Source organism: Mya arenaria, chromosome 2 (genome assembly GCF_026914265.1).
Source record: "Mya arenaria isolate MELC-2E11 chromosome 2, ASM2691426v1".
Taxonomy (NCBI): Eukaryota; Metazoa; Mollusca; class Bivalvia; order Myida; family Myidae; genus Mya; species Mya arenaria.
Genome location: NC_069123.1, coordinates 2,272,813 through 2,288,510, shown reverse-complemented (window position 1 = coordinate 2,288,510; position 15,698 = coordinate 2,272,813). Strand labels below are relative to the sequence as shown.

Here is a 15,698-nt window from a genome sequence, read left to right as displayed (position 1 = left end):
GATCATCAAAATTGACATGGAAGTTGGGCCTGACCAGGAGATGACCCTTATTGATTTTAGGAGTCATTGGGTCAAAGGTCAAGTTCACAGTGACCTTGAGTGCGAAAATGTTTCGAGTGATAACTCGACAATGCCTGCACCCATTTCCTTCAACCCTGACTTGTAGTTGTGTCTGACCTTAAGATGACCCCTTATGAATTTAGGGGTCATCCGGTCAAAGGTCAATGTCACAGTGACATTGAACGAAAAAGGCTTGTCTGTGTGATAACTTGTCAATGCCTGCACCCATGGCCCTCAAACTTGACATTTAGATTTTTGATGACCAGCTGATGACTCCTATGGATTTTGAGGTCTAGAGTGAAAGGGCATGGTCATAACACACTCTATCCTCACACTTTGAATGGTCATAATCTTAAAACTGCCTCAACGGCATCCAATGTCAGTGACAAATCAGCTGTCATTTCGGTCATTCAATTGTCCATATAATCCTGACAACATGGCGATCATGGGGGGGGGGGACATTATGTTTGACAAACATCTTTTGTTATAATTATGGGTTTGACTATGACAAGCACTCAAAACTGACTTCACATCAGATGCTGCTGAATTCTAGTATTGATTTAGTGATGGTCTTTTACCACTAAGAAATAAGAAATCAGCAAAACTTTAAAGTTAAATCATTGAAATGTTGCTGCACTCAAGAAATCATAAATCATCAAAGTGATTACATTTCGGGGAAAATAATGACACTAGTGATAACTCTAGTTTGAATTTTAGGTGAGAAAGATGAAGTTTAAAGCTGCACTCTCACAGATTATCCATTTCAACAACCTTTTTATGTATGTATTAGACCTTGCGGTCAAGGATAACCTGTGAAAGCGCAAGCACTTATTTCCAACGGGGTCCTTTGTTTTTGCTGAAGGGACAGCACGCTAAAGAGACAGTGGTGGGATACAAGGAAGTCCAGGTGCGATACCCTAGCTCTTTTTCGAAGAGACCCCGCGGTTCTTTTACGTGCTCGGTGTAAAGCACCGATACACGGGGTACAACTTTCCTGGGTTAAACCAGTACTGAGTACACCACTTTTCCAAGCACTACCCTTTAAATGCTGAGCGCCAGGCAAGGGAGCTACTTGTACCAATTTTTAACGTCTTTTGGTATGACGCGGCCAGGGATCGAACCCACGACCTCCTGCTCCGTAGGCGGATGCTTAACCACTAGGCCACTGAGACGGTTTTTTGTCTTGGGATGAGCCAATTTTGGTATAAATATCTGAAAAACAGTGATACATAAGACTCCTGACAAAAGATGAGATTACAGTTTTACATATTTCCATTCCAAAATTACTGTTTTATGGCTTAACGCTTTAAGCAAAATGCATAAAGCATCAATTTTTGAACATAAATATCAAAACCTGCGATCTGAATTTTGTCAGCAGTCTTATATCACTGGTTTTCATTCCATTTTGCAAAAATTAGCTAGTCCAAGACAAAAATTAAAATAGTTATCAAAACTTTTAATCTGTGGGAGTGCAGCTCTAAGAGATCATAGAAAATGTTTTCGGTACATAAGTTGTTACCAGGTTATAATGGGCATGTAAGGGGTTGCTAAAATGCTTGTTTGATTTTCAGGTAAAGAAGACATAGTTCAGGAAATTGTAGAGAATGGCTTAAGTACAGAAGTGGTTATCGGAGTTATAGCGGGTGTGTCGGGGGCACTGCTGCTGTGTGTTGTCATCCTCATCGCCTATTGTATACACATACGCCGTACCAGGTAAAGATTAGTTCTAGTTAAAGTCTCCATTACTTGAAGATCAATGTCGTATATTTGATTTCTGATTCTGATTCTGCCAACTAGGAATAATCGGTGGAAATATTGTTAGAAATAGTGAAAAATTCAAAGGCATTTTTTTTGTTAGATTTTTTGAAGAAATCGTAATAGGCTTGGTGTTGTGAATAAAATGGTTGTGCTGTCCTTGCAGATCAGAGAAAGCTTGTACGATTGTTTATTAGTGTATACTTGAGCTTAAGGTCCTGAAACTAAGTAAGGGGTTGGTCAAGACCAGCAGATGACTGTTACTTGAAAACATGTTCTAATAAGCTTTATGAATATGACCCTGGTTGAGCATTAGTGTTCACTGCCCAGCACTCTTGTTTAAATGTACAACAATCTCCTCTTTTTTTAAACAAATTACTTTTCATTATTGCATATTAAAGCTGCACTCTCATAGATGGACAGGTTTGAGATTTTTTTTAATTTTGTCTTGGAATCAGCTGATACTGGTCATTCATATTAGATGACTCACAATAAAACAGATATCAATTTGTCTGGGAAACTGCCAAAAATTTCTAAACTTCTTAGTTTCTTAAAGCGATAGTAAAGCTTTTAGCCATTTTTTTTATCAATTTTCGAACGTTAATATGAAAAACTGTGATCTGACTTGTCAGCTGTCTTTATCGCTGGTTTCCAGACATTTGCACAGAAATTGGTTCATTCCAAGACAAAATTAAAGTTGTCAAAACTGTCAATCTGTGATAGTGCAGCTTTAAGGAATGATACTAAGATTATGTTAGCTGACTTGGTATCTTAAATTGAGAGCACATGTTAAATGTTATGAATCATTATCTCTGATGATATTTGTTAGAACAACATTCATAGATCAGTAAGTATAATTGTTAGATTCCTCACCTTACATGTTTTATAATTGTTCATGTTTTTGTTACTTTCTAGAAACAGTATTCAAGCATACATTATAGCTGTTCCATAATTAGTGACCATTAGCTTAACATATGTATCCGTGATTTACCCTTAAGAGGGAGTGGCGGGCAGTGCAAGACGCCACAGACAGTGTGTGTATACCACCTCATTTATTGCATCATAAATGCTACGTCGGAAGGCAATATTTTGCTTTGAATGAATGAATCTTTACACAAAGATAACTTTACTATTTCTTTACCATTTTAAATGAAGCATAGAGCTGTCTTCACCGCTTACAGAGCCCTGCCTTCGGTCTTTAACCAGAGTTTGATTGAGAGTTTAGTTTATGAAAACACTTCAAAAAGGCTTTTCACAAAACCGCCAGCTGATGGAGCACCGTCAAAACATTCTATTAGAAACAAGTTTCAACAAATGTTTAAAGAAACTAATCATAAAATCAAACTCCAGTAATAAAACAAAGGCGGGGCTCTTTAAGCAGCATAGACTACCATTTGTTTTATTAAAAATTACAAAAAAAAGAGAAAAGTTTTCGGTTAAAGTCTTAATTTTAAGCAAAATAATGCCTTCCCACGACACTTTATGACGTAATTTATCACGTGGTATACACACACTGACAGACAGTGGTGTATTCCGTAACAGATAGGATTTTTGGCTTGTCATAGCCATTTCATCATTGTCAGCTGCGAGTTTCATGCCAAAGCTTTCTCCTGTAAGCCATAACTCAAAAACCTTTCAATACATTTTAAACATTTTTTTAACTTAAAGCTGCACTCTCACAGATTGTCAGTTTTGTCACTTTCTAAAACAATTGTATCAGAATCTGCAGATTTTGGCAGCCTTGCCTTCAATTCAGTCATATTAGATAATTCACGAAAGAACAGATCAAAGTAGTTTGATGAACAGAACTGTCATAAATTTCATATATAGCTATATAACATCAATTTTGAACATAAATTTGATAAACTGCGATCTGATCTTATGTCGGCAGTCTTTTAACACAGGTGTCCAGACATTTAGGCAAAAATGGCTCACTCATGGACAAAATATATAAAAAGTTGTCAAAACGAAAAATCTGTGAGGGTTTTAATGTACATGGACGAAATTTGACCTGATAATGTTCAGCTCTAAATCCTGGGTGTGCCTGCCACTCTTCTGATGAGGTTAAACATTGATATGTGCAGTACATGTATGTAGGAGTGAACGTTTGTTTAATTGTAACCAAGGTACTTTGAGTTCCGCTTGATGTTCAAGTCTAAATTTGTTGATTTTTTATAACTATAAATAAAGTTTGGTTGTATATAACTCATTCATAAACATTATAATGCTACAAGAACATCTGAAAAACTGTTGATATTTAACACCATTCAGATACATTCTAATGTTACAAGAACATCTGAAAAACTGTTGATATTTAACACCATTCAGATACATTCTAATGTTACAAGAACATCTGAAAAACAGTTGATATTTAACACCATTCAGGTACTTGTAATGTTACAAGAACATCTGAAAAACAGTTGATATTTAACACCATTCAGATACATTCTAATGTTACAAGAACATCTGAAAAACAGTTGATATTTAACACCATTCAGATACATTATAATGCTACAAGAACATCTGAAAAACTGTTGATATTTAACACCATTCAGATACATTCTAATGTTACAAGAACATCTGAAAAACAGTTGATATTTAACACCATTCAGATACATTCTAATGTTACAAGAACATCTGAAAAACAGTTGATATTTAACACCATTCAGGTACTTGTAATGTTACAAGAACATCTGAAAAACAGTTGATATTTAACACCATTCAGGTACTTGTAATGTTACAAGAACATCTGAAAAACAGTTGATATTTAACACCATTCAGGTTCTTGTAATGTTACAAGAACATCTGAAAAACAGTTGATATTTAACACCATTCAGGTACTTGTAATGTTACAAGAACATCTGAAAAACACTTGATATTTAACACCATTCAGATGATAATGTTACAAGAACATCTGAAAAACAGTTGATATTTAACACCATTCAGATACATTCTAATGTTACAAGAACATCTGAAAAACAGTTGATATTTAACACCATTCAGATGCATTCTAATGTTACAAGAACATCTGAAAAACAGTTGATATTTAACACCATTCAGATACATTCTAATGTTACAAGAACATCTGAAAAACAGTTGATATTTAACACCATTCAGATACATTCTAATGTTACAAGAACATCTGAAAAACAGTTGATATTTAACACCATTCAGATACATTCTAATGTTACAAGAACATCTGAAAAACAGTTGATATTTAACACCATTCAGATACATTCTAATGTTACAAGAACATCTGAAAAACAGTTGATATTTAACACCATTCAGATACATTCTAATGTTACAAGAACATCTGAAAAACAGTTGATATTTAACACCATTCAGATGATAATGTTACAAGAACATCTGAAAAACAGCTGATATTTAACACCATTCAGATACATTCTAATGTTACAAGAACATCTGAAAAACAGTTGATATTTAACACCATTCAGATACATTCTAATGTTACAAGAACATCTGAAAAACAGTTGATATTTAACACCATTCAGGTACTTGTAATGTTACAAGAACATCTGAAAAACAGTTGATATTTAACACCATTCAGGTACTTGTAATGTTACAAGAACATCTGAAAAACAGTTGATATTTAACACCATTCAGGTACTTGTAATGTTACAAGAACATCTGAAAAACAGTTGATATTTAACACCATTCAGGTACTTGTAATGTTACAAGAACATCTGAAAAATACTTGATATTTAACACCATTCAGATGATAATGTTACAAGAACATCTGAAAAACAGTTGATATTTAACACCATTCAGATACATTCTAATGTTACAAGAACATCTGAAAAACAGTTGATATTTAACACCATTCAGATGCATTCTAATGTTACAAGAACATCTGAAAAACAGTTGATATTTAACACCATTCAGATACATTCTAATGTTACAAGAACATCTGAAAAACAGTTGATATTTAACACCATTCAGATACATTCTAATGTTACAAGAACATCTGAAAAACAGTTGATATTTAACACCATTCAGATACATTCTAATGTTACAAGAACATCTGAAAAACAGTTGATATTTAACACCATTCAGATACATTCTAATATTACAAGAACATCTGAAAAACAGTTGATATTTAACACCATTCAGATACATTCTAATGTTACAAGAACATCTGAAAAACAGTTGATATTTAACACCATTCAGATGATAATGTTACAAGAACATCTGAAAAACAGTTGATATTTAACACCATTCAGATACATTCTAATGTTACAAGAACATCTGAAAAACAGTTGATATTTCACACCATTCAGATGCATTCTAATGTTACAAGAACATCTGAAAAACAGTTGATATTTAACACCATTCAGATACATTCTAATGTTACAAGAACATCTGAAAAACAGTTGATATTTAACACCATTCAGATACATTCTAATGTTACAAGAACATCTGAAAAACAGTTGATATTTAACACCATTCAGATACATTCTAATGTTACAAGAACATCTGAAAAACTGTTGATATTTAACACCATTCAGATACATTCTAATGTTACAAGAACATCTGAAAAACAGTTGATATTTAACACCATTCAGATACATTCTAATGTTACAAGAACATCTGAAAAACTGTTGATATTTAACACCATTCAGATACATTCTAATGCTACAAGAACATCTGGAATAATCATTAAAGCTACAGTCACACCAAAGCCTGGCGCTGCATTAAATGACACTACAACAGATCATCACGGAGCCATGGCTAAACAAGGCATGCTGGAGCGCTCTAGACCAACACGGACCATCTATGGACCATCTTTGAGCCAACCAGTCGCAACACAGGCCGACTTGGACTCCCTTGATTTGAAAAGTACTTTCTGATGGTTTGGGAGGACCACAGCAAATTTTAAGCGTATGAAATTGCCGGGATAGTGTCCAAGACCATGACCATGACCATGACAGATCATCCAGGAACATCCAAGACTGACCCAAATTAGCCTGGACCAAATGTTGAGCCAACATTGATCAGACCCTATCCACCAATTTCTTTCTGGGATGCTCTGGAACGGTCTTTGGTGTGACTGAGGCTTAATACACTATTCAGAAATTCTTTCTTAATTTCTTAATGCCACAATGAGAATATCTGAAAAACTGTTGATATCTATCACCATTTAGATAATGTTTAAATGGTACAAAAATATCAGGATTAATACATTTTACTTATTTTTCTATTATTTCCTAAGGCCTTTTGGATGAATAAGCAAATAAGGAGATAACGAACTAAACATGTGGTCATTAAGGTCAATATGTATTTAAACTTGAAAAATTGCCTGAAAACACTATGATTATAATGCTTACATCTGATTAAATAATATAAATCGAATGATGTAAATAATGTATAAAGATTATATCAGAAACCCTCAGGCCAAGTTTGTCCGTTGTGAAATAATGTGACGAGAGGACAAATCGTTAAATTATTTACGATTCATTATTGATGTTGTTCAACATTTATAGATGTACAATTTCAGATTTAAGATCTTTCTTTTTCATTTATTAATTTATGTAAAATTTAAGTAAACATAGTAAAAATTGTTATATTTGTGTTTGCGTGAAGACTTTTTCGAAATAATTGCATTTTTTTTTAAAAGAAAAAGAAAGACTTTTGTGCAGCAAAAGTTCAAAATATTAAAAGTGGTGAATTTAGAAGAAAAAAATAAACTGTAATAATTTAATTGAAATTATGGAAATTCCTGTTACAGTAAGAAAATGGATATGAATATTTATATAACACATGTATTGGAGTTATGCATGCCACAAACATTTAACAGTGAATATTTGTAATTAACATTTTTCAAAATTAAACAACAATTTTTGAAAACTAATACAATTTAAAAATTAAAAAAATGATAATATAGCAAAAAAGCATACTAAGTCTACCAAAGTTTACCAATCATAAAATTGTAAGAAAAGTGATGTCACAGGATTTAGAATGAATAGGAAAGATGGAATAGAGGAATAAACTTATATACACAACAGTGATTAACTGAATAGAGAAAAAAAGAAGGAATACATCTCATAAAATCCAGTGTCAAGACCTTATTTGGTGCGAGGACAAAATGTTAAAAAAGTGTCTTTTGTGTTGTAGAAGAAACGTAAATCTAAATGAGACGCATTATGTGGCTGGACACATGCAGGAAGGGAACGTGAAAAAGGTGCCGATGTATGATAATAGGGGATTCGGTGAGTATTTTTTAGCACCATTATGTCTGTCGGGTTTTGGGTTCAAAAAGGCTGATGCCTAGTTTTAATGCATCAGGCCAAAATTGATAAATAGTTTGGTGGGCATGTAACCCTAGTGCCAAGAACTTGAAGAGAAGCAAAGAAAGGGACAATACTACAACTATGCATAACTCTCTGTACAAAGTTGTCTCCCTTTGAAAATGCTTGGTAGGGCTGCAGCATTTCAAGGAACATTATCCAGTCATGTTTGGGTAGAACTGGTTGATTTATAAAAGGAACTGAAACCTTATGGGTATCTAACCTGTGTATGAGTTTGATTAAGATGCAAGAAAAACTGAAGATTTTATAAGGTACACAAGCAATTGTTTACGGATGGACGCACAAATGACATACAACTGGCCAGCATATAAGGTTAAATGTCAAAATGAGTACTGTGCAATTGGTCTTCATAAAATCTTGTAAAGGCTGTATTTTGACCAGGCTTTATAGAAAAACTTGCCATGAAGGTTCATCAAGATGAGGCATAGTGTTGGAGTTCTGTGTATATGCTTGTGTGTGTCTGTCAAAGCACCTTGACCATGCATTATAAGATTTTCAAAAAACTCACCATGAGGGTTCACCATAATGAGGCAATGTGTCATGCACAAAACCCAGGTCTGTACCTCCAAGGTCAAGGTCAATGTCATACTCAAAATTGAAGATTGTTGATACTTTTTGAAAAATTGAGTACATGATAAAGTTAGAGGTGCTCTTCTATTTCATATATAGTTGAACACTGTTAATCCGAAATCGTAGGGACCCAACATATTATTTCGGAATAGCAATATTTCGGATTTACAATTTTCAAAAATATGACACCGTTTACGCATTATAGATGACATGAAATACTAAGTCGTGAAGATTGCAATGTCGGTTACATGTTACCAATATGATACATTCGGTTTGAGTGGTCTTTCATATACAAAAATATTTGTTGATTTATTGTTTAAGAAATGACAAATAATTCGTTATTATAGTTCTTTATCAAACAACGTAAAACATTTAAAACAAAATGACAGCACATGTATGCATTCTGAACATAGCACGGATTTTTCGGTAGCAGGTCGAGTGAGCAATGCGGCAATCGAATCTGATGAGATAGACATTTTGGAATGATATTCAGGATGTGTTTACCAGCAATTATATACACTCTACATCTCCAAATGATCACTCATTTTCTGACATTGATGTTTGTAACATACTTGTGCTTAGTGTCATTCTTGAACAAGCGCTAACTGTGCACCATTGTCACCTTAAGCCGATGTCCAATTACATTCGAAACTATGACATGGTCAAGTTCGATATAAGAATTGATAAATAGTAGTGAAATACCAAATCGGGACCGTAATTTTTACTTTGGAATAGCAATTATTTCTAGCAATTATTTCTGACTAGCGATTTCGGATTAAAGATTAAAAATTTAGTTATACAAAGAAGGAGTTAAATCGGGACTGAAAAATAATTTCGAAATAGCAGTGTTCGGAAAAGCGGTGTTCAACTGTATTACACCCCATAGAATGTGACCAAATGCTATTATGTAAGTCTTAATAAACATAGTAATTATCTGCTTATTGTTCAACTCCAAGTTATACTGTGTTGCAATTGCATGGAAGTGTATTATGGTTGTGTCAAAGACTCTTTCGACCAGCTGTACATGTCACCATTTGGCGTCTAATTGAAGAATATAGGTTTAAGTATTGTCATAGCCTTGGGTGTTGTCAGCAGCTGCGGTATGCTTTAACTTTTTTGTTGGCTATAATAAACTTGAAATCTGTTAAGTGATAATAGGCAATAATATGCTGTTATTCACTTTATACCCTAACAATGATCATTTTATTACATATTTGCATCACACAGATACAGAAAACGAACCATCTCTTGTGCACAACCTGATTGATCGCGATGTCTACATTCGTGAGCTAGAGAGGCTTCGCCCACATGCTCAAACCCTTCTTACAATGCTCAACGAGATACGACACAAACTTCGGGCCATGGATAAATCAGATCCCAGAGTATCAACATACAAGTGAGTGATTTAGTTTATGAATAATGTTAAGCCCATCTATGTTTTAGCAGGGAAAATTGGGACTGATAATAATAAAAATATGAGAAGCGTGAGGTGTTGTTATTGGGTAAGCAAAAGGTTCTGGGTTGGTTTTTCTCATGTCCTCCTACCATATTGTTTACCCCACATTTTTTTCCCTTAAAATTGTCTCTAAAATCTTGAACAGAAAGTGCTTCTTCCATTGATATTTGAAGTATGCTAGGGCCTAAGGTCTTTAAACTTAGTAGAGAGGTTGTTTATGACCAGGGGATGACCCCTATTGATTTTGAGGTCAGTTGGTCAAGGTCTTGAATACAAGTCTTATTTTTAATAAAAGGATTTCAACAGTCCTCAAATTTGTTATATACTATTGTTTATCACTACACTTGACCTTTAAGCAGCTATTTGTTTATCTGCATAGTTTGCTTTTGCTGCCATTATGGAAGCATACATATTTTACAAAATCTCTTGTTACCACTTTATTGATGATTCCAGGGGAGTAATTCACCAGCTGTGTCGAGTGTTGGTTTTGGTCCATCGGAAAGATCCCGGCGCAAGTATTCCCTCTGATTCCCTTGGGCTCATGGAGTGGGCTCACCAGATGATCGAAGACAAACAGATGGATGTGGAACCAGTATGTTCTTTGCCTTTTTATGTTTCTAAGATTGTATGTTCTTATGCTCCCCAAAGGGAGGAGGATATAGTCGCAGCCTTGGCTGTCTGTCTGTGTCTGTCACACCGTTATCTGGAGAATCACTACAAAACTGCTGATGGGATTGAAATAAAACTTGGTATATAGATAGATGGCAAACGAGAGGAATTGCAGTGCACAAAAACCATTTCTCTATTATCAGCTTTTATTAAGTAACCTCCCAAAAAACATTTTTTCATAATTGTCAAGGTGCTAAAATATTAATGTTTTGGCCATATCTCGGACTGTTCTAGAGGGATCTATTTGAAACTTAAGATATAGATAGATGGCAATGGCAGTGCACAAGAGCCATTATCCTGCCCAACATACTTCTTAAGATCTCTCCCCTTTACCTGATATTTGTTGTAAATGGGTTAAAGACGATTGAAATGAAACATGACATATAGATAGATGGTTATGAGAGGAAGTGCAGTGCACAAGAACCATAATCCTGCTCTGCATATTTTTTTAGCTATCTCCCCTTTACGTTTGGGTCATATCTTGGAAGTAACTAATGGATTGAAATGAAGCTTGTAGAAAGATGACAAAAGTGGAAATTGCAGTGCACAAGAATCATATCTCCCCTGAAACTCTCCTTATCCTGATAGTTTTCAAAAATTGAAGTTTATCTGGGCCATATCTTGTAAAGTATTAAAGGGATAGAAATAATACTAGAAATGTAGATAGATGGCAATAAAAGAAAGTGTAGTTCCCAAGACAATGATCATGCCTGCTGCATGTTTAGTTATTTCCCATTTACCCCTCCCTCGACCCTAAACCTGATATTTTTTTTATAAGGGATGCTTGTCTGACAGTACTTAGGGTATTGAAGAGATAGAATTGAAACTTGAAATGCAGATAGATGGCAACCAGTGAAAGAGCAGTACCCAAGACCAGGATTATGCCATTCTTATATTTTAGTTATTTCCTCTTAACGCCTTCCCATGACATTAACATCATATTTTTTATAAGGGATGCTTGTGTGACAGTTCTTAAGTCATTGAAATAAAACTTGAAACGAGACAGATGGTAATAAGAGGAAGTGCAGTGCACTAGTTCCATACTCCTGCCCTTTATATTTTATAAGTTATCTTCCATTAAAATCCCCTTAACCTGATATTTTTTTCATATGGGAGTTTCTCCGAGCCATATCTTTGCTAGTATTTAAGAAATTGAAATGAAACTTGAAATATTGATATATGGCAAAGAGAGAAAGTGCAGTACACAAGAATCCTGCCCTGCATACTTTTTCAGTTATCTCCTCTTAACCTGATTTTTTTTAAAATAGGTGTTTGTCCCGGATGTAAGTCTTAAAGGGAACTCCCCTTAACCTGAATTTTTTCCATAATGGGTGCTTGTTCTGGCCATATTTTGGAATTTTCTAATGGGATTGAAATAAAACTTGGTAAAATAAGTTACAGGGTCAGTTGGTGACCCCAAATGGGATATACGGGGCGAAGGACTGTACGATGTTCGAGCCGCTTCATAACTAAGAATTACAAGATTTCCAAGAAACTTGACATGAATGTTGATGACGATGAATTGGCACTTCGCCTTCAAGTCCCAAGTCTATATCTCAAAGGTCAAGGTCACATGAGGTTAAAAGTTAAAAGGACTGGTCTTTACTGATCCTGTATCTTACTCATGCATTACGATTTTTAAAAAAAATAATGCCATGGAGGTTAAGTCATGACTATTAGATGACCCCTTTTGAGATCAGTAGGTCAAAGATCAAGGTTACAGTGACCTTCAGGTGAAAAATGGTTTCCACTCAATAACTCAAGAATGCTTGCACTGAGGAACTTCATACTTGGTGTGCCAGTTGGTCATTACTAGAAGATGACCTCAAATGATTTTGAGATCAGTAGGTCAATGGCCAAGGTTGCAGTGACCTTGAGGTGAAAAAAAGATTTCGGGACTACTGCTCAAGAACTTGAAATCATTTTGGTCCAGGAACTACCTAAAGTAAAATGACCCTTCTTTAATCCATCTATCACATTAATTTTTAGCTCAACTATTTGAAGAATAAGGAGAGCTATCCTAGTCACCCGAGCGTTGGCATCACCGTCGGCGTAACCACTTATGATAAAGTTTGCGTACCACCTCAAATATTTTCAAAGTCCATTGACATCTGGCTTTGAAACTTTGCACACTTATTCACCATCATGCCCCAAGCCTGTACACAGGAGGTGGCAACTCTATCAAGCATTTTGACAAAATTATGCCCCTTTTTCGACTTAGAATTTACGTTAAAGTTTGAGTTTGTCACCTCAAATATTTTCATATTCAATTCATGTATATCTCAGCACATCATGTATTGCATTGAAATCTAATCTAACAGTGATCCATGCATGTTTCGCCAAAATTTTTCAATCCTTACATAGAAAAGCAGGGTTGTCATTAATATTCATTGTAGAAGGCTGAAATATTATTTGAGGCGGCTGAACGTCCGAGCGTCGAAGACGCGAGTTTGCTAGGGGGGTCCGGGGGCATGCCCCCCCGGAAATTTTTCAAAAAAACGGTGCCAAATCGTGGCATTTGAGCAGTTGTGGGCCCATTAATCGTCCGAATTTGGTCTCTAAATTTTACTACTTTTTACTTAGTTTTCTGGGTTTGTTATACTGAAGAAAAAAACCCAAGATGTCATGACTTTGCAGGGAGAAGCATGCCATCTCTTGGAAAATTTTGAAAATAATGATATGCACTTCTGGCACTAGAGCGATTTCGGGTACAAGTAACAACACTTAATAACTACTGTACCTGTGAACTTTACTTTAAAACTCAGTTTTTGATTATTATTTGTTTAAGAACTTGAAGTATTACCAAACTGCACAGTCACAAATTTTTGGAACAACAATCTTCGTCATCTGACCAGTCTGAATCTGAGTCGCCAGCATCATACTCGTCAAGGCTAAGCTTTTTTAAAGCAATGTCAACTGCTGTCCTGATGACATCTTCACTAACATCCATATATGGATCTGTCTGGACTCCAGCATCCTCAACATCTATGACACTTGTAGCACTAGCAGCTGTGACTGTTGCTGATCCAGACTGTTTTGGAAGTTTACGCCTGTTTCTGTTCTCTAACCATGCATTTACAGCTGCCTTCACTAGCTGCTGACCTTCCAGGGATGATGGCTTAGGAGCATTTATGCAAATGTGAAGCAAAGACTCTAACATGGATGTACTCAGTCTGTTACGCAGCCTTGTTTTCAAAGCCTTCAGTGTACTAGCACCTCTCTCAGGCCATGCATTAGAAACTGGGAGTGAGGCTATCACTTCTGCAATGTAGATTACATTGGGATACAGTTGCCTCACTGCAATATTCTTTAGCAGTTGTAGAAGACACCATTCAGTAGTAGTTTCTGTTTGTTCTTTGCCTGATTTAACAGAATCAGGCATGCTAGGTTTGATGACATCTCTCAAATGATATTTCATTCCTTCCCACTCTGCTTTCAGTCTGTCTGATTTATCAGGATTTTCCTTGAAGTAATGATTAGACAGCACTTCAATTTGACCGTGACCATAACTCCTCATCTCAACACCAGAATCAGGCACCAGCATTGGATCAAAAACATTGAATGCTTCCAAGACTGGTGAGCTATCTGTAAACCTGTTGTCAATGTTCTCAACCAAAGCACACATGTCAGTGAATGATTCAATGTCCCGACTAAGACTTTCCATTGGTTTGGCATCAGCAACGAGATTATGTAGCCTATCTTTTGTCATATTTATAGCGGGTACAATGGCTGCAAAACTCAAATATCCCTTTTGGAATCGACGGGACAGATCACCAAGGATGGGAAGAATGTCTCTAAGAATGTAGATGACGCCAATAAATTTGAGCTTTTTCATCTTCGTCAGCAAACCTGAGGCTATTGCATCACTCTCTTGGAAATGCGCAAGCGTTTGGAGAACTGCCTCGTAGTCTTCATGAACAGCTTTTACCGAAGCTTCAAAACTCAACCATCGTGTGTGGCATGCTTTTTTCAGGCGTTTGGTTACACCCTTTACAGCTTTGCCCTCAAGCCGTACAGATTTCAGCTGGGTTTGAATTTTCAAATATGCTGCCATTCTTTTTGGCGAGTTCTGAAAGTACTGCCATAACTGCCTAAGCAATAGCTCTACATTGCTGATGTATTTCAAGGTATGATTGGTATCTGTGCATGCAAGGGCAAGACGGTGGCAAACACAATGTACATTTAACAGTAGAGGATTGACCTGTTTCAGTCTTGCAGCAACACCAGAGCGTTTGCCAACCATCACGGAAGCACCATCAGAGGTTAGCCCAGTAAAAGAAGACAAGTCCAACCCTCCACGCTCCTCAAGTTCTTCAAGAATCAGAGTAGTAATTGCATTTGAATCTGCAGACTCAAAAGATTCAAGAATGTTCTGGCAAGCCAAGAACTGAGTTTCAACATGACCAGTCTCTTTGCAAAAGTACTGTATGAAAGTTACAAGATTTTCAGCTACTGATACATCTGATACTTCATCAGTAAGTATACCAAATGCTGATGCTGCTCTCACCTTACGCAGTACTTCATTCTTCATAGTCTGACCTAGAGTTTCAAAGATTTCCTGTTGGGCTCCCCTGGATCTATGCCCAAAGTATTTCAAACTGTCTACATCATATACCTTTTCTATATGATTCAGCAATGGAACAAACTGTCTGTTTGCTATGAATGTACTCATCATAAAATAAGCACTACTGAATGCCTGTTCTAGAATTACATTTTGTGTGTCCGACCGTTTGTTTATTTCCTTTTGGAAGTAAGATGCCCTTTGAAGCATTTCACTTTCAAGTGCTGCTGCATGAAGAATGCTCTTGCTGTGGGATTTAATGGCATCTCCTTTCAAACGGACACTTGGGGCAGCTGCAAAA

General features: G+C 35.8%; 2 protein-coding genes across 3 annotated transcripts in view; one reads left to right on the top strand and one right to left on the bottom strand.

The window, feature by feature from the left end:
• Positions 1–15,698, top strand: part of LOC128210424 (uncharacterized) — a 37,222-nt gene that overhangs the window by 9,750 nt on the left and 11,774 nt on the right. For both annotated transcript variants that reach the window (XR_008257166.1, XM_052914779.1), the window contains exons 5-8: positions 1,632–1,773; positions 7,948–8,042; positions 9,939–10,107; positions 10,621–10,759. Coding sequence is in view for 1 of the 2 variants with exons in the window: in XM_052914779.1 (XP_052770739.1) it covers positions 1,632–1,773; positions 7,948–8,042; positions 9,939–10,107; positions 10,621–10,759 (545 nt within the window). In the remaining variant the exon portion in view is untranslated. The remainder of the gene's footprint in view (positions 1–1,631; positions 1,774–7,947; positions 8,043–9,938; positions 10,108–10,620; positions 10,760–15,698) is intronic.
• LOC128210439 (zinc finger protein 862-like) lies at positions 13,269–15,095 on the bottom strand. Its single transcript, XM_052914791.1, has one exon. It carries the CDS (start codon positions 15,077–15,079, stop codon positions 13,652–13,654), a length of 1,428 nt encoding a protein of 475 aa, XP_052770751.1. The 5' UTR covers positions 15,080–15,095; the 3' UTR covers positions 13,269–13,651.

Excerpts from the sequence above, each read along its gene's own strand:
- LOC128210439 (XM_052914791.1), bottom strand. The coding sequence starts at position 15,079 with ATGGTTGGCAAACGCTCTGGTGTTGCTGCAAGACTGAAACAGGTCAAT.